The sequence below is a fragment of the Nelusetta ayraudi genome, unplaced genomic scaffold (assembly GCF_046127955.1).
Source record: "Nelusetta ayraudi isolate G7.1 ecotype Tasmania unplaced genomic scaffold, CSIRO-AGI_Nayr_v1 ptg000120l, whole genome shotgun sequence".
In the NCBI taxonomy this organism is placed as follows: Eukaryota; Metazoa; Chordata; class Actinopteri; order Tetraodontiformes; family Monacanthidae; genus Nelusetta; species Nelusetta ayraudi.
In genome coordinates, this window is record NW_027466170.1 from 4,840,001 (window position 1) to 4,863,934 (window position 23,934).

Sequence of the window (23,934 nt, forward strand, 5' to 3'; positions counted from 1 at the left end):
CACTGACAACTGACAGCCCCGCTGCTTACCCTTTTTTTGGTAGATTTGCAGATTTTGCAGCAAATATAAGACGAACAACAGCCGGAGGCCCCAAAATATCCTGACCAAAAAATGTCAGAAAGGAAAAAGAAAAGGGAATGTCACACCATAGCAACAACAACAACAACAACAGGATGGAATAAAGAACCATCCCCCGGAGACCACACAGTCACCCGGCCACTGACTGGGTCTCCTCGTCTTTGCTGCAACTCATCAGGTTTTAAGACAGCAGGTCGGGCTGATCCTGCAGCTCCGCCCACTGAAAGACTTTTCTGTGTCACATTTCAAACAACTGCGTCACGGGTGATATTTAAAAATCATGCAATTACAGTTAAGGCGTCAATTTCACTCACTCTCAACCGTCACGACGCGGCCAAAGGCGGCCGCGCAGGGAAGCCCGAAAAACAAAAGAAAAGAAATGAACTGCATTAATCGCATTTTTCAGAACTGATTTGGCCTGAATTGCAACCGCGACTGTCAGCGCGCCGTCGTAGTTTTCCATCATGTGACTAAAGCCGCCGCAGTAAACCATCAATCAGCCGCTGTTAAAAATCTCTCTTTAATAAAACCAGTGGAGCGTCGAGATGCATGACACAGCTGATTAAACCACACGGGCTTCACTTACATAATGCAACTATTAAAAAGAAGTGTGTGTGTGGGAGGGGGGGCGGGGGGGGGGGGGTTAGTGGCGGCTGCCAAGTGAGCACAGTCGGACATTCTGTCGGCAACAGTCAGAGGACTTTCAGGTGACGATGCATTTGGAGCTTTTAAAAACTCAGTAGAGCTCAAAACTTTCAAAGAGCATTCGTCACATCTGCTGAATGGTTGGTAAAACACCACCACCGGTAGCGGAAGACACAGATTTAGAAGTGAGAACAATACAAGACGTGATGTGCTTTTGGGAAACAAAGAAATAACAAAAAAAAAGTTGAGTTGCACTCAATGTATACCGGCCTCGGGCGAGGCAAACGTCACAGAAGTGGCCAGCAAAGACACAATCACAGACACACACACACACACACACACACACACACACACACACACACACACACACACACACACACACACACACACACACACACCTCCACTCTCAGTGGTTGGCTGCCTGCCTCTCATCAGGCGTCAGATGCTGGAAATCATTTTTTGAGATATCAGGGCGGATAACAATGAGGATTTATTGGGATGAAACCAATCAACACGAGGTGACGGGACCAAAGAGCAAACGCTGATTTGCAAAATAAAAAAATAAAAAAATCTGTGAAGGTTGTTACAGGGAAGGAGACGGGGGAGGGAGGGAGAGAGGTGAGGGAGATAACCAAGGATATGGAAGTCTGGCAAAATCAGCAATTATCCCCAAAACTTTATTTATTTATTCTCTTGGGTTTAGGGTGACAGTGGGGTCGGGGTTAACAGGGTAATGCATTATGTTTTTAATCAAACAGAGTGCACGCTAAAAAAATGCTGACTGTGTGTGTGCTAACCTCTTGCTCAGGGAAAGGAGGCTGCAAGTGTGTGTGTGTGTGTGTGTGTGTGTGTGTGCGTGTGTGTGTGTGTTCACGTGTGTGTGTGTGTGTGTGTGTGTGTGTGTGTGTGTGTGTGTGTGTGATTAAGTGAGAGCAAGGAGAAGAGAACTGAGGCAGACTGGGAAAAAAAACAAAAAACTGTGCAGGTGGGAGCTCCGTCGTCAGGCCTCCCACAGTAACACTGTAACAGCCGGTACAACACATGGTTAACAGAAACAAAGAAAAATAACGAAAGGACGGACATCACTCCCCGGATGCTAAGCTAAGACGGAAGGTTTCAGATTTTGCTACGTGATTCTCCCACTGACATCCGAGTGAGAACCAACAACCGTTACAAAGTTTAAAGCTAGTTGCATATTATAGCCGTTTAAGAAGGAAAACAACAATAATAGAAGCACATCCATCTTTCCATAAAGAGTCACAAAGAATTTATAGTCATAAAGATTTGCATTTTAGATCCCCCCCCCACCTCCAGAGCGCACAGAAGGTGAAAGAAAACCATCAATGACATCAACAGCACATGAACTCAACAGCTCTATCAACCTTTTGTAGTTATGCTCTCACCATTGTGTCACCAAAAAAAAAAATAATAATAAAAAAATGAATCAATAAAGTGTAGTGGCCAATATAGTGGCACATATCAACAATCCCACAGCAAAAAAAAAAAAAAAAAAGTCAGCATGAACACGACGACACTGTCAGTTAGGTCACACTGGGAGGCCTCTCATAGACTTCAAGGCAAATGACGCCAGGGACAAACGACCTGCGGGTTTCATAAACCCATAAGTAAACGCATTTGTCCTCCATCATTGCGAAATAATGACTTCTCTGATTTCATTTTCTCTCTTTTCCTATGACTCCACTGGGACGTCTCTGTGCTGTGATTTGCAAGGCAGTTGGTTTTTCGATTTGGACAAAAATATATCTATGAGAGAACAAATAAAACTGAACGGAAAAAATCATAAGTGTATATATATATATATATATACATATATATATACACATATATATATACATACATACATACATACATACATACATACATATATATATATATATATATACATATATATATATATATATATACATATATATATATATATATATGTACATATACACATGAGTATTATAGCAAATCGCTCTGATTATGAGACGTGTTGACCTTTGGATTAGAATTTTGAGCGTTACATTATACTGTAAGTGCATCCAATCTCTTTAATGCTCATTGAACGTGAGCGGCTCTGGTTTTTCTTTTTTTCCAAGCCATGGCGCTGAAGCAGCGGCGGTGACCGTGGTCGACTCGACTCGCTCCACGATGCTACTTCAACGCTCAACACAAATAATAAAGAAGAGGCGCGGCGCAGATTGAAAGAGCGACTTCATACTGAGCTCTCGGGCTCCTCTTAATTACTTTCTATTGGCCTCCATCATCAATACCCATTTAGATAATTGGAATTGCGACGTAGCCTCGCTGATTCGGGCCGCCTCATCTGCAACTGACAAGAGCAGCAGCGTTCCATTATCCCTCGACTGTAGCTGGCGTACGGCTATGTTTAAAAAAAATATATAGAGTTACACAATATATTCGTGAAAATATGTGCCGCGATGAAGTAGCAGGGTTTGCAGAAACAAAAAGGCTAGAAACTTGAATTTTTCCTAAAAACGACTAAAAACATCCCCAGGCATAGCAACGATGAGCTTTGATTCGGACTGCCCCCCTCCGTTTCCTGTCTGACACCCCCGTTGCTTGGCTAGCTTCGTATTCCTCCATCATCGTCCCGGGAAGCTTCCACAGGGGGGCGGTAGAGAGCGCCGCCTCTCAAGCAAGAGCTCCACACACAGGATGTTGGTCGTGGCATCAACCTTTGATTGAAGAGTTGGTTTTTATTAAGAAGGCTATACCAGACGCATAATCACTATACATTGATTTTCTTCTTCTTCTTCTTCTCTTATTTTTTTTTTTAAACATTACCTTTACAATTAAATTCTTCACTGAAATTACAGAATAAATATATGCACATTGTTTTTCTTCAAATCTTTGTGTGAGAGAAAACATTAAAAGTGTTTCCTACAAAGCCGTTAGTGGGGGACGATGGCGGGGGTGGGCGGGTGGGGGAGGGGAAGTGGGATCCAGTAGCAATGGAAAAGGATGGGGAGGGGCCAACAAAGTGCGTGGAAATATCCAGAAAAACCTTGAGCAATTTTTTTTTGTCTTGTAATAATATTCACAAATGTTTTTGACCATCCGCAAGTTGGCGCATCCGTTTTTTTTTTCTTTTCTTTTTTTCTTTTTTTTAGCAGAAGCACCCTGATATAGACACAAGTCCGCACTGATAGTAAGTAATCATATGAATAATAATAATAAGATATCAAAAATTAAATAGAACACTGAACCTTTAGTGCGTTTCAGTATCTCTGTTCGTTTCCGTCGCTGCGAGAAGTTCCGAGTGACCCCTCCCCCTCCCCCTCCCTTCCTCACTTCCAAACTGCAGTTCATTTCAATGTATGCTGCTGTACCCCCCCCCCCCCCCCCTCCCAAAAAAAAAAAAACCCACCACTCGGCTCTCTTCTCCATCATTTCCTACGAGCTGGATGATGTGCACGGCCTCCGGCTGTTTGTTCATCCTAGTCATGGGGGTGAAACAGGGAGACGTCCGGCTCCCGTCTGTGTTTTCACGTCGTCATAACTCCACAAAAAAAATAGGGCTTTGAAGTGACAGATGCATGTTTACGATGTTGTTGTTTATTTTTATTTTTTTTATGCTTTACTCCCCCGGTGGTCCCTGTTTTTCTTCCCTTCCTGTCTTTGCTCTCTGGTGGGCATCATATAGAGATATTTATATATATATTATATATATATATATATATATATATATATATATATATATATATATATATATATATATGTATATATATATATATATATATGTTATAAAAATAACGGCTGTTGACATTGCTGGCTACTCTGAAAAAAGGCACTTCATTGAAATATCTGAGAATGGCCTCACCTCCAAAGTGATTTCTTTTTTTTGGGGGGGGGCTGTTGTTGTTTCTGTAATATTTAGAACATTTTATATCATGCTGCTTGTTATTATTATTATCGTTATCATTATTATTATTATTATTATTATTATTATTTCCCCTCGTATGGACTCAGGCTGTTTTATTTTTAAAAGGTGGCAAACGTTGGATGTGTGGACTCGCTGTGTTGTGTGTCTGTTTGTGTGTGAGTGTGTTTTCTTTGAATTATCACTATTATTATTCATTTAATTTTAGTTTCTCCATGGATCAAAAAGAAAAAAGAAAAGAAAAGAAGAAAAGACGCTAAAACCGGTACGATTTCTCCAAGACTTCGAGGTAATCCGGCTTGGTTTGGAGTTTGGCCCTTAACTCGAGGTAATCGCTCGGCGACGGCTCGGCGGCAGTGGCGGTGGCGTAGCAGCAGCCTTTCCCCGCCGCAAACAGCAACGTCTCCTTCAGCCGCGCCTCCTGCTGCAGGTCTGGGTACTGCATGCCGGGCGGGTGCGCGTGCGCCACGTGCACGTCCTTGAGCTTGGGCGCCGTCCCGTACAAGCAGTCCACGAAGCCCACGGTGGGCGTCGGCCTCTGGCTGTCAATCACGGTGGGGCAGAGGCCGCCGCCGCCATTCTCGGCCGCCGCCGCCGCCGCCGCCACCGCATGGTTGACGGTGACGATGGTGTTGAGCTGGGAGTTGGACACGGCCAGCGTCCACTCGCGCTCCTTCTCCAGCAGGGTTCTGTAGTTGCTGCTGCCGCCACCGCCGCCGCCGCCGCCGTTGTCCCTCTTCTCGCCGAACGGCGCCCGCTCCTCCTCGGCGATCTCGCCCTCCCGAGGCTTGTAAATGGGGTTGTTGCACATCTGAGTCACCGGGTGTGGGATGTAATCGTAGACGTGTCCGTGGGCGTGCGTGTGCATGTGACCGGGGTGAGCGTGCGAGTGCATGCTCGGCGCGGCTTTCTCCGGCGAGCTACCGCTACCGCCGGCGCCACCGCCGCCGCTCTGCCTGGGCGGGTCGTCGAAAATCCCACACTGCATCTGGATCCCCGTCAGGTCCACTTCCGAGCGCTTCCTGAAGGGGAGGCTCTTCCGCCGGCGCAGCACGAAGGCAAAGAAGCCGGCGGCCACAAAGACGGCGGAGATGAAGAGGACCAGCAGGCTGAGGATGAGGACCGACAGTGGCACGGCGCCGCCCACGCCGACGACGCCGCCAACGCCGCCCGCCTCCCCCGGGTCGGAGCCCCCGGCGGCGTGGTCGCCCCCGCCGGGCAGCGCCGCCGAGGCTCCTGAGTGCTTCATCTCGGGGCAGATGACGTCCACCTCCAGCGAGCGCAGGTCCTTGCCGAAGGCGAACTCGGGTGTCTTGCAGATGACGTCGCCCACCATGATGACGGACGACAGCTTCTCCACCCACTGCTTGAGGGGCACGATGTCGCAGGAGCAGTCCCACGGGTTCTGGTTGAGGTCGATCTGCACGATGGAGGTCAGGTGCTCCAGCACACCGCTGACGGGCAGCGACAGGAAGTAGTTGTTTCGCAGGTTGAGGCGGGACAGCGTGGTGCCGGCGAAGGCGTGGTCGGGCAGCGAGCGCAGCAGGTTGTCGTTGAGGAAGACCAGCTGCAGGCTGGGCATCAGCGAGAAGGAGTTGGCCTGAATCTCGCGGATGACGTTGTACTCAAAGTAAAGATAGCTGAGCGTCTGCAGGCCGCGGAACATGCCCGGCGTCAGGCGCTCGATGTCGTTGCCGTTGAGGTACAGGCTCTTCAGGTTGGGCAGGTTGGTGAAGGCGCCCTCCTGCACGTACGATATCCGGTTGTTGCCCAGGTGCAGCAGATCCAAGCTGGAGAAGTTCCAGAAGTCTGAGCGGTAGATCTTCTGAATCAGGTTGCCGCTCAGGTACAACTTCTTGGCGTTGTCGGGCCGCGGTAGCAGGTCCGAGATGTTGTGGAAGCCTTTCTCCTTGCAGTTGACCGTCAGGCCCAGATCGTTGATGTGCAGGTTGCAGGTGCACCCGACAGGGCAGATGATGGGGATGGGGGGCCGGGTCTGGTAGCCGGCCACGGGGGGCTGGTTGATGCCCGGGTAGATGCTACGAGGGGTGGGCGGGTTCTTGGTGGGCCGCGGCCTCTTGGTGGTCTTGGGGTTGGGGTTGGGGTTGAGGGCGGCTGTGTTGTGCACCGACGAGAGCATGGACGACGGCCGCGTGGGCCACGTGTGCTCGCTGCTGAAGGCCGTCCGCGGGATCTCCAGCTTGGCCTCGATCTCGGCGTCCGAGAGGCGCGGGCAGAGCTCGCCGCGCTTGATCTCCCGCAGGTCCTTGCCGTGCAGGTGGAAGGGATACTCGCAGGTGATGTCGCCCACCAGCGCCGTGTAGGGGATCCTCTCCAGCCACGTCTTGAGCTGCACGATCTCGCACACGCAGTTCCAGGGGTTCTCCTCCAGCTGGATCTCCATCAGGCTGCGGCCCACGTACTCCAGCATGCCCTTGTACGGCAGCGTCTTCAGCCTGTTGCCCCGCAGGTCCAGGTGCGTGAGCGACACCGAGCGGAAAAGGTAGTTGGGGAGCGCCGGGATCAGGTTGTCGTTGAGTATGAGCACCCGCAGCTTGTGCAGGTGCCTGAAGGTGCCGCTCTCAATGCGCTTGATGACGTTGTAGTCCGCCTGCAGGTACTCGAGACTCTCCAGGCCCAGGAAGGTGTCGTTACGGAAAACCTCCAGCTTGTTCTCGTGCAGAAAGAGACGCTTGAGTATTCCCAGGCCGTTGAACGCCCCAGCGTGGATGTCCTGCAAGGCGTTGTTGCCCAGGTTGATGGAGATGGCGTTGTTGAGGTGCAGGAAGCTGTTGAAATAGAGCTTCCTCATGGAGTTCCGCTGCAGGTTGAGCTTGAAGGGCCGGCCGGACGCCTGCACCACCTGGCTGACGTTTGTAAATCCCTTGCTGTCGCAGTGCACGTGGAAGATGCCCTCCTTGACCTCGCAGTAGCAGGGCTCCAGGCAGGGCTCGTCCACCTCCTCCGATTCCTCCAGCAGTGGGATGGGCGTGCTCCATCCCAAGGCGATGGTGCTCAGCAGGGTGACCCACAGCATCCTCGCTGACGCCCGGGTGGGACGAGGCCTCGGCTCCGGGGACACGGAGCCACGTCACGGGCAGCTGCGGACGACACGGAGCAGACAGAGGAGAGAGGAGCGTGAGGGGAGGCAGGAGGTGAACACACACACACGCACGCACGCACGCACGCACGCACGCACACACACACACACACACACACACACACACACACACACACACACACACACACACACACACACACACACACACACACACACACACACACACTTCATGTGAATTCTCAATCCTCTTGAATGTTTTTCTGACCTGAGCTGGGTTTTGTGTCTCGTGGGATTACAGACAATTACAGATGGAAAATATTTGGAACAATTCTGAGCCTCCAAAGCACAAACACAACACACGCACAAAATACCCTACACTAAGTGAGAGCTGGCGCAAGAGACAGATAGAGGTGGAGGTAGAGGGAAAGGGTGCATTAGTATCACGGGACAGGGAGGTGTTGAGAGGGTGGAGACATGTTGGAAATTAATACCTATAAAGAATAGAAGGAGGCTGTGGACCTTCTCGCCTCCTCACTCTGTCTAAGATGTTGCAATAATGCTGTGTAACTCCGGCACAAAATAATAGGCACTCGGCTCTCTCTCTCTCTCTCTCTCTCTCTGGAGTGCGTGTGTGCAAACAAATCTCTGCGCTGGGACAGCTAATGTCAGCGCCGAGTTGGGTGGAACGGCCGTTTATTACGCCGCAGATATGACGCCGAGGTCGTGATAAATCACCACCAGCCGGAGATGCTTATCTCCCCCCCAGCCCCCACCACACACACACACAGCAGGTGGGCGGGTGGGTGAGGCTGAGGAGAAGTGAGGGGAAGAGACGGCACCCCTCCCTCACCCATCCCTCCTCCCCCCCAGCTGTGTCTGTTACATAACAGGGGTCCTTCATTCCCTCAGAGGGCCCAAAAAAGAAAGAAAGAAAAAGAGAAAACGGCCAACGGTGGAATTCCGGTTGGAGGCGTCCAGTGTCCAAGAGAATCAGACTCAGCCACTCCGCTGGTGGCTCCAAGTGGGCTGAGAAGATCAAAATCCTTCTTTCTCTCTTTCTTTGATCTCAACATACACATCATGCACACAGCATGGAGTCTGACGAAGAGCTTCGGATGGTCCAAATCTACCCAGGGGTTGGTGGTGGTTCGGTGTGTGTGTGTGTGTGTGTGTGTGTGTGTGTGTGTGTGTGTGCGTGCGTGCGTGCGTGCGTGCGTGCGTGCGTGCGTGCGTGTGTGCGTGCGTGCGTGCGTGCGTGTTGGGGATAGAGGAATCACATTTAGATTATTTCACCAAAAAAAAAACAACAACATTAACAACCTGGAGAAAACGTGGTGCTGAAAAAAAGCAGGTCTCAGCTGAAGCTTCTCTGCCCTGCGTGCATGTTGCTGTTTTCAAACGGGATTAATTCCTCCAAAAATACTACAAAACAACGACACAACAGGGCGGCAGCCGAGCTACATTCGTGTGGAACTGAATTAGACGTTTGACGACAACAGAGAAAACAAAATTGTGCAACTTCTCCTCGTTGGTGGAGCCTTCGGGGAGGTTGGAGGAGCAGCAGTAGGCGAAGCTGCTGCTGCTTCTGCCGCTGCTTCGAGCTGCGTTAGGAGGGATGAGGTGTTGAGTGTCGAGGTATAAATAATGTTGTGTCAAAGGAGACGGGATTCATTAAAAAAAAAAAAAAAAAAAAAAAAAAAAAAACTCATTAGGAACATTACGTAACATGTATTATAATAACAGACGAGTCCAGCGCCTTGATTGAAATTCGGCAGAGCGAAGATGATTCCTCAGGATCAACGTCGTGCGAGGGTGGCAAAAAGAAAAGAAAAGAAAATAGAAAAGAAAGCCACGCACGCACGAGTACAAACACACGCGCGCACAAAGCCTCTAAATATATATTGTTTTGTCCGTAGGCTGTGACTTTTCTTTTCTTTTTTTCCGCTCGATCACGCACACGAGTGGAGCCGAGCCGAGCGGAGCGGAGCGCCGACGATCCAGGGAGTCGCTGTCCGAGGTGCTGAAGCCAAAGCAGCTCCAGCCACGGACCGGAGGAAAAATAAAAAAGGGGGTGGGGGGGGGAGAGACGAGGGAAAGAAAGAATACAGAAAAATAGACGAGAGGAAAAAAAAACTGTCTGTAATAATCCCTCCAAAAAATATCGACAAAATCCAAGAAAATCCCTCGTTGAAGATTATCCTCAAACACAAGATTCAGGGGGGAACAAAAATCCTCGTTTCCATTTACTCTCCGAGCGTAATCCAGAGTTTATTGATTCCGATTGACGATAGAAGTGGGTGGTGGTGGTGGTGGTGGTGGTGGTAGGGGAGGGGGGCTCAGAAAACCACGTCCAAAAAAAAAGATATTTACGCAGCTTTTTTTTCATTTATTTATTTTTTTTAAAGAGAGAAAAAAAGCCAAGCTTAGTTAAATCCCTATGTGTGTTGAGAGTGAAGCAAAGATACGTACTTAGTTGATTGGGATTCCAACTTCACATGTCCTCCTGCGGTGTGCTGCGCCCCGCTCACCGTCCGATGCCGGGCTGGAGGGGGAGAAGAACCAGAAATGAGGAGGGTGACCGAGACCGTCGGAGGCAGAGAGAGAGAGAGAGAGAGAGAGAGAGAGAGAGAGAGAGAGAGAGAGAGAGAGAGAGAGGAGGAGGAGGAGGAGATGCGCATGAGAATGAGCCCCTGGATTCAAACAGCCGAGCTCCGCCTGCACCGGGTGGAGGGTTCGGCTCCGTCCACAGCCTAGTAGCGCACTCGGAGCCTGGTGGTAAGTGGAAGTGGCTCGAGTGGAGCATCTCGACGTGGCTCCGGTCTCCCCCCCTCTGTCTGTCTGTCTGTCTGTCCGGCATTAAAACAACTCAAGTTCCAGGGAGGAATAGCATCTCATCCCGTTTTGTAGCTGGGGCAAACGAACACACACACACACACACACACACACACACACACACACACACACACACACACACACACACACACACACACACACACACACACACACACACCGTTGAGGTAACCTTGCTGTCACAGCAGAGTCGTGCACGATGTGGCGACTTCTCGACGTGTCATCGGCCGGAGGGAGCAAAGCAGCACGGAGGAGCCGCCGACCAGCCAGAGCGGAGCGGGGCGGAGAGACCTGGGTCCCCGGGGTGGGGGTGCAGGTGGGGGAGGAGGGGGGGGTGGATGGATGGATGTAGAGCCGATGATGCCCCCCCACCACCACCCCCTTTTTTGAAAGTCCGTGACGACACACACACACACACACACACACTGGTGACAGAAGGCAGAGGCGGGCGGAGCAGCGACACTCACCTCAGTTTGGCGCTGCAGTTTGGAAGCATCGGGGTCGAACTGCGCCGCTGCGAATCGACTTACATCTCTCGTGGCGCGCGCGCGCTCCTCTCCTCGCTATCTCTCCTCCTCCACCACCTCCTCCTCCTCCTCCTCTCAGCCTCTCTCACTCAGTGGATGTGGCCAAAAAAAGGAGGAGAAATGAAGACGTGATAGGAATGAAATATCCCCTCTTCTCTCTCGTCTCTCCCCCTCTCTCTCCGCTAACTCTGACACTCCCTCCTCTCCTCCTCCTCTCCCCCACCACTCCTCAGGTTTTTTTTTCTCCTCCTCTTCCTCCTCCTCCTCCTCCTCGGAGCAGTTTACTTAAAATGCAAGCCCTCGACTTCTGCCAGTCAGCTCCCTCCTTCCTTCCTTCCCTCCCTTTCAGCAGCTGCTCAACACCATCGAGCTCCGGCCGAGTCCGAGCGCGCTCCTGCCGGATCCAGGACACCGTCGTCTCGCTGAGGTTACTGGAGGTCCGCTGGTCTTGGCACCAGAAGGCTCAGAAGATGCTGCTGCTGCTGCTGATGTTTCCTTCTTTCCTTCGTCTTCTTCTTCTTTTCTTTTTTTTAATTCCTCCAGATGCTTAGATTTTTTTTTCTTTCTCCGTGCCCCCCGTCGTGCGTCAGAGGTGCGGGGACGGCAGAGAGAGATGGGGAAGGGGGTGGATGGGTGAGGCACAGAGAGAGAGAGAGAGAGAGAGAGAGAGAGAGAGAGAGAGAGAGAGAGAGAGAGAGAGAGAGAGAGAGCAGGTGACGGTTGCCGGTTGCTGCCGGAGTTGTGGATGCTGTCGCGAGGAGGAGAGGAAGTGAAGTGACGACGGGAGAAGCTTCGCAGCGCGGAGTGCTCGGGCTTCGACGGCGGCGCGGGGGACGCGGGGACGCGCGCAACGGCGAAATGAAATAAATAAACACAGGAGGCAGGGAACGGGCGCGCGCCCGCCGCGTGCGTTGGCGGAGCCCGCGCGGACCTGTGGATGGCGGCAGCTCCTGCCGCGCTGCGAGATTTATGTCGTTGTTATTATTCTCCTCTCATCGATTTTTTTTTTTTCTTTTCTATTTTATTGGATTTATTTTATTATATTTTTTAAAGCTGAGCCAATAACACCTTCTCTCGCCTGTCCGGAGAAGCTGACGGTCTCGGTGGAAGCAGCGGACCGTAGCGGGGTAGCTGGCAGCCGGAGCGGCTCTCCTCCTCCACCTCCTCCTCCTCCTCCCCCTCCTCCTTAGCCTCCTCCTCCCCTGGCTGTCGTTCCCCTCCTGGCCTCTAGCGGGCGACACAAGCCAACTCAAGCTGAGAGCAGAGAGCAAAGCTGAGCTCAGCGTCACGACTCCCGGCTCTCATCAGCAGCCAGGCAGGGCTGCTGCTGGTGCTGGTGGTGCTGGTGGTGCTGGTGCTGGTGGTGCTGATGGTGGTGCTGGTGGTGCTACTGGTCCTGCTGGTGCTGCTGGTGGCCTCATCACAACTATTGACGACAACAAGTTTTAAATAAACTCGGTGAACATGCACATGCACACGCGCAAAACCCTTTAAAGTTGTCAGAGAGAAAAGTTCTAAAAATAAAACATGCACCACTGGATGTCAGAAGCCAGATGTTAAACCCCTCCCTCCGCCCTTCCCCCTCCTCTCTCCCCACGCCCTATTCTTAACACGAGAGGTTTAAAAAAAACGCAAAATATAAAAGCAAGATGCTGTAAACAGAGGGCTAAAAATAAAAAAAAAATCCTCACCCTCTTTAATACACACAAAAACAGGCCCTGACCTTTGGGATTATTTCCAGAACAATCCGGCCGCAGGATTATAAAAATGAATCTTGATCCCATTTTAAAACCCTACAACTTTTTTTTTTCTTTCTGTGATGTGGATTAAAACAGGTGAAAGTATTAAAAAAAAAAAAAAAAAAGGGGCTAAATTTGTACACACAGAAAACATCACAGGGTGGGAGCGCTGTTCGTCACGTAAAGCGCAAAAAAACGTCCATATTGTATAAAGTTTTAGAGGAGTTTTCATTTTGCTTTTGTGTAGGATGAGTTTGTTTGCCTGAAACCTGTTGGCATGGAACGCGACCCAGGCATCACAGAGCTGTTTTGCACTTTTTTCCGCCACATCTTCTTTTTTTTCTTTCTTTTTTTTGCCGGCAACGAAAAGGCTTTTTGTGCTCGCTGAAAGACAAGGTCTCAGACGATGTTCTCCAGCTGCCATTTCACGGCGAACCTGTAATATCTCAGGTCAGAAGAAGAGATTTGTGTCTCTTACGTACGTGATGACGTTCAGTCCAAGTCGTCGCAGGACTCGCTGCAGTGTCTCCGTGTCCTGCAACATATAAACTGCAGTGTTGTAAACACAGGGGTGAAAAAAAAAAAAAAAGCTGCCAAACAGATTATTTAAAGAAATAATGATAATGAGAAGAAACAAATCCCTGGGCGTAAACCCCAGTGATTTGAACCACATGAGCTTGCTGAGCTTAACGAGCACATCACTATTAATTAGAGTCAAAGTTTCCTTCACTGTATTTGCCGATGTTGACTATCAGCTCCTGCCAGTCAGATTAATTGGGAAATTGGATTAAATGGTTTGCTTTATGGAAAACAATTATGTGCTATAATAACAAATGCATGATTCAGAAGGAAAAACGGGGAGAGAACAAAATGATCACGACTTTGTTTACGAAGCAGATGCGGGCTCGTGAATTCTCTGCAATGTCCGTGTTGGATTATTTTGACTCGCATCACGAATTGTACTGAACTGAATCGAATTGTCTAAAGTCAAATGGTTGCCGAGTCGTTAATGGATCGCATCGTATGGTTAATGTATTGTATTGCTGGCAGCGTATCGCGATACGTATCACGATGTGTATCGTATTGACCCCAGCAGCAGTGGGGATTCACATAAGTAACTAACATTTACACATTTGCAGATGCCAGTCTCCCACACACACACAAAACTGCAAACGAGGACAAAGTCTGACGGGGTGGACACACACACACACACACACACACACACACACACACACACACACACACACACACACACACACAGCAGTAGCAGTAGCAGTAGATGGAGGGTTGCAGCAGCAGCCGGTGGTCTGTGAAAAGCCGTCATTCACTCCTTCAACCTGTCGACAAATGACAGACAGACCGACAACCGGCGGCATCACTAACCCTCCAATCAGCTGGCAGGGTGTCACTTGGCCCCCGGCGGGGGGTGGGGGGGGTGGAGTGGTACCACAGTGGTATCAGTGAAATTCAGGATTACAGATCAGGGGGAGAAGCTGAGCTGCAGCCAGACTCGCAGATAAAGTGACAGGACAAAAATTAGTTATTGATCCGGTTGGGGCCTTTTGGATTTGATACAATGAAGGCTTTAAATATGCAGGTAGGACTCACCTGCTGCAGCCAGTGGCAGGAGCGGCTTTGGAGTGAGAGACGGAAAAAAAACAACGTTGTGAGACTCGTTTGCGTCATCATTTTTTTGTTTGTTTTCCTTGTTTTTGGAAAAAGGAGGCGGTCCCTTTAAAACGGCCTCAATGATTGGATGATTTGCTGGTGCTTCCATTGAATTGTGTGAAGCGCATGAGCCGTAATTCTGGTCAAATCAGGCGGGACGAGATTTGACCAGACTTACATTTGCTTCTTGCTTGTTTTTATGTTGGTTTTGTGCCATTTTTGGGGTCTTGGAAACGCAGCTATTATAAGACGTTTGTAACAGTGTGAATTCCAGGCTCCTCCCCCTTATTGACAGCCAGTCATTTTTAGTGTTTTTTTGCAACCAACTTTGGCCGCCCCTGCTGGCCAAACCATAGAGTGCAATCTCTAGATGGCTCCAAATTGGCCAGCTCAAAAAAAAAATTAAAAAATTAAAAACAAAAGTACATTTAGTGATTTGAGAGTCATATACTCCCATGACGGAACTGAAAGTAATTTGTCCGGAAAGGATTTTTTATTTTTTTTTGTAAATTGCATCTTTATTTATTAGTTTGACTCCAGAATGACGTTCATTAAACATTCTGTTAAATGAGAATCAAGGGAGACGACCGGCAGCTCTAACGAACGTCACCGTTGATCAACAACTGCTGGCGTCGGCGAGGCCTAATTGGACCGCACGTCAGGTCACGTCACGTCACCGGAGGGAGGAAGGGAACGAGGGAGGGATGGAGGAAGCGAGGGAGGAAGAGTGCATGAGGAATGCAGAGTAAGACAGCGAGGACGAGGCTGGAATAAAGAACCTGGCTGGTGTGTGTGCTTTTTTTTTCCTTTAGCAATTCAAGATGCGCATTGACAGTGTCGGTGGCATTGTGGAAAACCTCGACCTGAAAACACGGCAGTGACCCTCTGAAAGTCAAACATCCTCAAACTCGTATAAACTCGTCTTTAAAAACAGCAGACGGTGCAGTTCAGATTTTGTGTTGTGGGACTTTGCACATCACGTCACATACACAGTTTTGTTGCTTAGTGCAAAATATTCACAACACAACAAAGAGTTCAACTGTCACCCTGCTGGGCAAACTGTTGGACTGGTGGGGCCACAGTAGGTTCTAAAAATTGACAGGGGGGGGGTCGGAGCAGCAGCAGCAGATGGATGGATGGATGGAGTGTTTTAGTGAGCCACCTCATAGTCCTCAACTCAGTGTCTTTGAAGGCATCACAGTACTTAGCTCTTTATTGAAATTACTCTGAAAACACTGAAAAGTACAGCTATTTCATGACCATCAATATCATTTTGTCAAGTTCTGCGGACCAGATTAAAAAGATTAATGGGCAGCATAGGGCCCCCGGGCCATAGTTTGCCTATGCCTGGTTTAAACAGTGAGTTTTCAGAAAGTGTGTGTGTGTGTGTGTGTGTGTGTGTGTGTGTGTGTGTTGAAGAGGATCTGGATTGTGTGCATTTTATATTTAGATCCTCTTTGGAGAACAAACTGTTCAGGACAATCAGTCAGATGAGCACATTTAAAGGGTGCTGCTATAATTCAAACACACACACACACACACACACACACACACACACACACACACACACACACACACACACACACACACAGTGACTCATAACGCCTCCTAAACAGATCAGACTTATCTCTAACACACACACAGCATATTTCAGCTGGAGGCTGTAAACAGAGGGCTAACTGTACCACTTCCTATTGCTCTAGTTGGGGTCTTCTTCTCATCGCAAGGTCAAGTATAAATATGAAATATGAGACCCTGCTATCTATGATATGCCCCGCCCCCCCGCCCCCCCCCCTGCCCTTTATTCTGGTTTTTCCCCAGTATGGTTGCAGGAACTGGCCTTGCAGCAGCAACAGACGGTGACCTTTGGCCTCTGGCCGTGGAGGGAGGATGTGAGGGCTGAGCCAGGAGGGAGGTGTGCAGCCAATCACAGCGTGACATCCTCCGGCTGTCAAATGACGGTTTCTTTTCTAAACTGATCAGATTATTATTTTTACTATTATCATTATTATCATTATTATTATTATTATTATTATTGTTATTATTATTATTTTTAAGACACAGACATTTGATCTAAATCTAAGAATGTTGATAACAAATCAGCGAGACGGCTCATCTGATTGGTCCACACTAGAATAGAATAGAATAGAATAGAATAGAATGGGTTTTTTTAATCCTACATTTGCATAATTACGGCAACGATATTGTGCAAATGAAGGATCATTATATTAATTCAAAAGTAATTAAAAAATATATTTGTGGAGGAAGAAGAAAAAGAAGATATTTACGTCATGTGGACAGTTGGATTATTTTACCAGTTCTCTACACAGCAGGAGCATCAGTGCATCTTCCTGTTTGTCCTGCAGCAGTTTTTTGCACTGGAGGGTTTTTTTACTTCTTTATTTCGAGCCACAGGGGCCAGATGGCACCGTGCCAAAAAAAAGCCTGCGTGGCGTGAATCTCTCTGTCTCTCTCTGTCTCTCTCTAACCCACACACACACACACACACACACACACACACACACACACACACACACACACACACACCCGCTCGCACAAACTCACACGCAGACTTCCGCAGTCCTGCTGTCGTTCCCTCCGTCGCTCGCCGCGGCCCCAAACTGTCGGAGCGAAACACCGAGCAGGTCTTCCCACACTCGCCCCTCCCTGGGGAGAGAGAGAGAGAGAGAGGGAGGGGGAGAGAGGGAGAGAGAGGAGCAGGAGGAGAATGAATGTCGTTGAAGTTGCTGCCTCACCGATTTTTCTCTGCTCTTCTTCTCAACTCATCACTGCTGCTTCGCGGGAGGGGCTTCTTTTCACTCAGCTCCGCCCCCTTCCCTTTTAAACTTCAATGACCTTCACTCTGACCTTAACACTAAACTACTGTTGTTTTTCTTTCTTTTTATTTATTTCCTCTATGAATCATTTTGTGCCAAATACAAATTTACAACAAAACAGAATGAACAAAGATGCAGTGGAATAACCGACTGCTGCATCAGAGAAAAAGAAAAAACCCTAACCCCCGACAAGAAGAAGCGGGTCATCCGTCAGTCTCGGCTCTGGGAATCGTCGCCGCTGTTTTCGGACAGTCAGTCAGTTTTTCGTCCACTCCGACCGACATGGCGGCGCTGATGGTGTTGATGATCCATCGGACAGCAGAGCTGTGACGGCTGCCGTGATCAGAAACTCACAAAGTCAAACAGCGTCCGTGCTGCCAGAGTGATGACACAAAACACTTGGACAAAAAAAAAAAATAGAAATAAAAAAACTTTCAAATGTCAAATTCGTCAGAAACGTGAAACACCTTGAAACAGAGCCGGGGTCGACGCCTCCGACAGAATTTTCACCCAGTACACTGACATTGGGGAGGTCTGTGTGTGTGTGTGTGTGTGTGTGTGTGTGTGTGTGTGTGTGTGTGTGTGTGTGTGTTTTGTTTTGTTTGAATGGACAAAATGTTCAGAACTCGGCGGTGCTGCCCAGTCGTGATGCTGTAGTGAATCACTGAGTTCTTTCTATAATAGCTAAATAGTTAACTCATTCCAGATGGGGGTAGAGGGGTGTAGGGGGGCTGGTAGAGCGTCTGTGCACATATGGCTGCTGGAGTTTCCACCCGCTGATTCAAGCATCCCGACTGAGACGAGCCGCTGCTGGAACACTCGGGCCTTTCACTTTCCTCGGTTAAAAAAAAGATAAAGTCCAGATAAGATCGGCTCGATGCGCAGGGGGGAAAAAAAACTGACTGCAGAAAACTTTCATTTCACTTCCCAGCCTGAAGTCGCTCAGTCTTTGTGAAGTACTGAACAACTTCTGTTGTAACCTGACGGATCAAAATGATCTTGTACTTGTTTGATGTGTCTGTCTGGGAAAAAGAGCTCATTTGAATAAAGTTCAGAATAATGAAAAAATGAATTATACGCTCTGTGGCGGGTGAAGCCGCTGCTGTCAGTAGCTGCGTTTCCACTGGAGTCTTTCACAAAATAAATATTTGTCAAATTTCGACAAAGCGCAATTGCGTAAAATCTCATCCAGCGAGATTTCACGAGAATCACGTTTGCTCTCGTTTGTTTACGTTTGTTTGCTGTCAAGTTCCATTTTTGTCTTTGATTATTAAAAAAATATTCCGTGCCCTCTTCCGTCCAATCATAACGCGCCACTTTCACTTGAAGTGAACTGGTCACATGACCCTGAACGTCACGTCCGCTGACGTGTAAATGCCAAAAAAGTGTTTCCATGACACTTTTGCGATATACCTCTATATGGATGTGTGAAAAACCACTTCATGAGAGCATCAAAACCTTTTAGCCATATTTGAGAGGTTTTTCCAAGTCTAGCTGTTTCCATCACCAGTTTTCTATTGTCATATTTAGGTTTTGTAAAATTCTAGGGGTCATGGAAATGCAGCTTGTGTGACCTAAAAGCCTTTTAATGGGGAGGAGAGAGGAAGGATGAGTTCTTTGATTCTCTCCTGATGAGGAAACTGGAGCTGTCCACTGATGGCAAGCTGACAGGAGCCGGCCGGCAGCAACTTCCCGTTTCTAGTTTGGTATAAAAAAAAACAAACAAAAAAAACCTGATGGAATCAAGACGAGAGCTTGTCAATGTTGAGCAGGAACAAATTTCTTTCAATACAGACATTGATGTAAGTCCAACTGGTCTCGACATGAAAACGTTTTGCCGTCACGTGAAAAAGTGTTTTTTTGGGGGGAGACAGACATCGACTCGGCCCTCCAGCTACTCTCTGACATCTTTCTCGCTGCTAAATCCCAGTTTTGGAGGTGATGGAGGGAACGAAACTAAAATACCAAAGTGGAAAGTGGGTCAGCGCTGTGACCTCCGCGTGTGTGGCGAGAGCAGCTCTGGGCTTCGGCCACATTGAGCAAATTAGACCGAGGTGAAGAGGAAACGTAGCTGGGAGAGGAAGAGAGGAAGCCACCGACGCCGTCTCAAGGTTGTTCAAGGTCACCGGGAGCCAAAGGCCAACAATCTGCATCGCAACGCCGACGCACAGAAACAAGTTGTTGTTGTTTTTCTCTTTCGTTGGTTCCCAGGAAGGAAAATCAGACTAAATCAGAGTTAAAGAAAACAGAGAGAGCTTTATTCTCTGAAGGATCATTTATCTTCATTTATAAATTTTGAATAAACTAATTTTAACTCCTTCAACAGCTCCTTTAGCCAGTCACCAGAGGAAACCAATGCCTTGTTGGGACTGCCACATTTCGTTAGGGGACAAAAAAAAAAATACCGTCTCTCTTTATGACATCACAAGCAGGCGCTTTCCAGAACAGCTTTCCTCTGCTGAGAGCTGGACGACAGACGTGACTGTCTGGATTCGGAGAAGTGGCGCCTCAGCCTGGACCATGCTGGTAGCGCAGCAAGCAGACGGTATCGGCCCCGTCCCTTTTCTCTCTGCTCTGGCAGCGCTACTGGCCCTGAGCAGGGACAGAGACAGCAGGGCTAAAATTACTCCTGCCAAATGGGATGCCCCCTCGAAAAAAAAGGAGAGTCACGAGTGGCTTCATGAATTTTAACAGACGGCCTCAGCGTCCGAGGCTTGAGGAGGGACAGACGGACGGACGGACGGACGGATGTGCTGAAGGTCACACATGACGAAACATTTGGTGGCTGCCACTCGCTGTCGACAAAGACTTTACAGCGTCACACGTCGAGGAGATTAAGCGCTCGGAGAGACACACAAGGACATGTCTGTGTGTGTGTGTGTGTGTGTGTGTGTGTGTGTGTGTGTGTGTGTGTGTGTCCACACACACACACACACACACACACACACACAAAAGCAGCACTTCTCTCTTTACAAATCTGTTTCCTCTGTGTCTGCGGTGCCTCACAATGTTTTAAAGTTGCAACTAAACAAAAAATGGTAGCGAAAATGCATAAACCCCCAACACACACACACACACACACACACACACACACACACACACACACACACACACACACACACACACACACACACACACACACACACACACACACATCCTCTGGTTAAGAATTAGCAATGCAGTCGATGGTAGTTAGAGAGATTTATTCATTATGGAAACTATCGACTGGAGCGCGACGTGTCGGGCTGGGTTGCTGCTCAGCTTTAATACCCAACTGTGTATTTCACTGTTTTGCAGCAATTTGGAGTATTTTACTACTCAGTGTCTGGCAGAATCGACGCATTCGCCGAGTGCATAGTAAAGGAAGAGAAAGGGAGGTCGGGGAGGGGCTTTTTCAAGATAAATATGGCGTCAGAGTTTCTTCCTCCAAACAAGTTTAAATAGAATGAAAAAAAAACATGTTGCAAAACTGGATACTAGTCAAAATGACAGCTGAGATTAACTGAAGATGTCATTTTGCTGAATTAAAGTTGAATCGATGAGTGGGCCACTTGGTCATGTGATCACTGCCGTCATGAATCTCAATTCTTTTCTTAATCTGGTTCTTCACATCCACGCCGGTGAAAAACATCCGTCCAATCTGTGGATGTGGACGCTGGTTTTTGGGTGTTGTGTGAATCACTCAAATCACGACGATAATGTGATTTGTTCAAAAGATTTGCTGGCCAACCCATTCGCTTCAACCGGAAGTTCACTTGGTTTCAGCGAGACACCAAACTGGGTTTTAAAAAGTCTTGGTCAACGTGGACGATCTTGACTCGCTGTCTTTGATATTTTTCTCCTACTGAGAATAAAACAAATCTTTTCAGGTAGTGATTCAGTTCAGTACGTTCAGCCAAAAGATTTTCAAATAATTCAGACCTTTGAACGGAACATTGGCAAACAACACAACGCTGTTGGAGCCCGCCTGAAGACATTTGATCCCCTTAAAAACCAAACCGGCTTCTCGTCCGTGTCGACTGGCTTCAACTAAACTCAAAAAGTCTCCAGCTAAATCAGCTCACGTACCGCACCGTACAAAAGAAAAAATCATTGCCGTGTTACTATTTTATGCAGGGTCTTTTTTTTTTTTTACCTCCACGCAAAGTAATAAAAAGATCCGTTGGAGTACTTTCTCTCACCCGATGCTTTATGAGCGAGAGAGACCCGGGCAGGACTCGCTCGCAGCAACGATTCCCACACACAGTGAGTCAGACTTGCCCTGCCATCTCGTGCCAGGTGCGGATTTTATTCGTAATATCTATTTTCTTTTTAGCCGAAAGGGAGGTTTTGACAATGTGCCCTCGTTGAGTAATAATTACCATGAATCATATCAAAGACTCATGTTGACTCGGCGGCTCCGCAGGAAACCTCTTTGTCTTCTTCCTTAAACTTTAAATGGCGACCCGTCCTGGAGGACGATGGCGGCGCCGCCACGACAGTCGAGGCCGCTCCGCCGCCACTCGCCTCCTCGCGCTAATGTCCCGGCGAAGCTGGAGGCGGCGAATTGCTCCTCCAGCCCTACAAACTCCACCGACGGCAGGCCGACCTCGGGGGACGGCGGCCGTAAGTGGCAATCTGAGCCCCTGTGCACTGCCAGTAGATTGTGGGGATTATGGGATGGAGGAGGGGGAGTGTGTGTGTGTGTGTGTGTGTGTGTGTGTGTGTGTGTGTGTGTGTGTGCGTGCTGCACTTTAGCTCAGACATACGGGGGGAGATAGAGGGCGCTTCAGAGTCGTATGCAGGACTTTCCACCTCACACACTACATAAGTTTGCACAAGTTTTTTTTTTTCCACCAAAGTCTAATTGGTTGGGGGTTTTTTTTCGGTGCTAAAACTAAAGGAAGCGAGAACATGAACATTTTTCGCAAAATAAAAGCGATATTTCTAAAATTTCGACAAAGTACAATTGCGATTTGCAAGTCTTTCCATTGAATGGTCTGAAGCACATAAGCAGATATGTTATGCAAATAATTCTCGTAAAATTGTGACTTTTTTCTCTTTCATTACTTGTAAAAAAAAATATTCTATCTCCTCCTCCGTCCAAACATAACGCATCATTTTCACTTGAAGGGAACTGGTCACGTGACCCCGTACGTCACGTACGATGACGTGTAAATGCGAAAAGAAAGTGTTTCCACGACACTTTTGCGATCTACCTCTTAATGATCCGTCTGAAAAACCTCCTCATGAGAGGATCAAAACCTTTAAGCCACATTTCAGAGGTTTTTCCAAGTTGAGTTGTTTCCATCACCAGTTTTTTTTTATCGCCATATTTAGGTTTCGTGCAATTCTAGGGGTGATGGAAACGCAACTAATCACACACAAACATGCACGCATGCACGCACACACGTACACACGTACACATGAACATATACAGAGGATACCCATTGATTTCCATTGATTGATTGATTGATTGATTGAATGTGTAATGACAAAAAATGTCCCCTTTTAAATAAGTAGGTAAGTACACACACACACACACACACACACACACACACACACACACACACGAGTCACTAAAACTTGTTTGGAGAAGAAGACTTTAAGTTTTAATTGTGTTTCCTGCTGGAAGTTTTTTTTTTCTCCCCCCTGCTTTAATTCTGCTGCGTCAGTGTCCTGCTTTTTCTTTTCTTTTTTTTTCTTAAAGCAGTAACTCCAAATCAGTGCTCAAAAAAAAAAAGAAGACCTAAGTGAAAAGACGCAGAGCAGCGAACAGGAGGCCTCGCTGTCTGGAGGCTGGTGATTTAAAAGCTGCCTCTGCCGCTCTGGGAAAAGCTGCGAGCCGGAACAAATGAAAAAAAAAAAAAAGAACAAAACATGAGCAGGCTGGATCTGCATCAGGTGGCAGCAGCAGCAGCAGCAGCAGACACAGAGCAGATCTCAAATCTGCGTCTGCTTCATCCCCCTAATAAAACACCCAGAGACGGCAGGAAGTGTGTCTGCTGTGACTGTGGTTTCACAGGACGACAACTTTCTCAACACAGTCTCACATAAAAGGATCCTGCAGGTCCACATCAACAACACCAGGCCTCGTGAGGCCACATCCAGCGGAGAAAGTGCGAATCAGTGTTGCTGTTTGCCAGGTCAAAAGTCAGATCGACTGAGCAGAGGAAAAAAAACAACACGGCGAGCAGGCGTAGCTCACGGCTGGTTCGCAGCTGCAAAACAAAAACACACACAGACAGACAGGGAGTCCACTTTGTGTGCGACTTTTCCCACAGCAACTTATTTTTTTAACAAAAAAGAGAATCAACTAAAAAGAACAACATTAATTCCCACGTTCTAATGTTGCTGCTCTTCTCTAAAATTAAAGAACAGAAATACATCAGCAAAGGTTGACTAATCGCAGATTCTTCATCTGGAATATATTCAAAATCTCTCGCTCGTTCCGCAAATGTTGCAACAGCAAAACACAGCCGCTAATTGAAGAATACGAATTTAAAATAGCAACTTCAAATATGAGGTAAAACTCCGGTTTCGGACCAGCGACAGTTGAACCTCACACAACTCCACATGGCCTCTCTCGCCTGACATTCTAAAGGACAGCCAGAGCTCAACCTTGTTAAAGTGGAAAATAAAA

At 48.1% G+C, this 23,934-nt stretch overlaps 2 protein-coding genes across 3 annotated transcripts in view; both read right to left on the reverse strand.

Moving 5' to 3' along the window:
* The window catches only part of LOC142903930 (cholinesterase-like), a 92,782-nt gene that overhangs the window by 46,100 nt on the left and 22,748 nt on the right, over positions 1–23,934 (reverse strand). The gene's annotated exons all lie outside the window — the stretch shown is intronic.
* On the reverse strand, positions 4,447–17,702 carry slitrk3a (SLIT and NTRK-like family, member 3a). Of its 2 annotated transcripts, XM_076049867.1 has the most exons (6): positions 17,496–17,702; positions 17,041–17,142; positions 13,290–13,342; positions 11,009–12,494; positions 10,161–10,233; positions 4,447–7,731 (listed from the first exon to the last, which is right to left on the reverse strand). In XM_076049867.1, exon 6 carries the CDS (start codon positions 7,665–7,667, stop codon positions 4,887–4,889), a length of 2,781 nt encoding a protein of 926 aa, XP_075905982.1. In that variant the 5' UTR covers positions 7,668–7,731; positions 10,161–10,233; positions 11,009–12,494; positions 13,290–13,342; positions 17,041–17,142; positions 17,496–17,702; the 3' UTR covers positions 4,447–4,886. The 2 variants fall into 2 exon arrangements, with proteins under 2 accessions (XP_075905982.1, XP_075905983.1); XM_076049868.1 differs by lacking the exons at positions 17,041–17,142; positions 17,496–17,702 and adding an exon at positions 14,191–14,704.

What these genes read in the sequence shown, in the direction of transcription:
- slitrk3a (XM_076049867.1), bottom strand. Translation starts at nt 7,667, where the DNA reads ATGCTGTGGGTCACCCTGCTGAGCACCATCGCCTTGGGATGGAGCACG.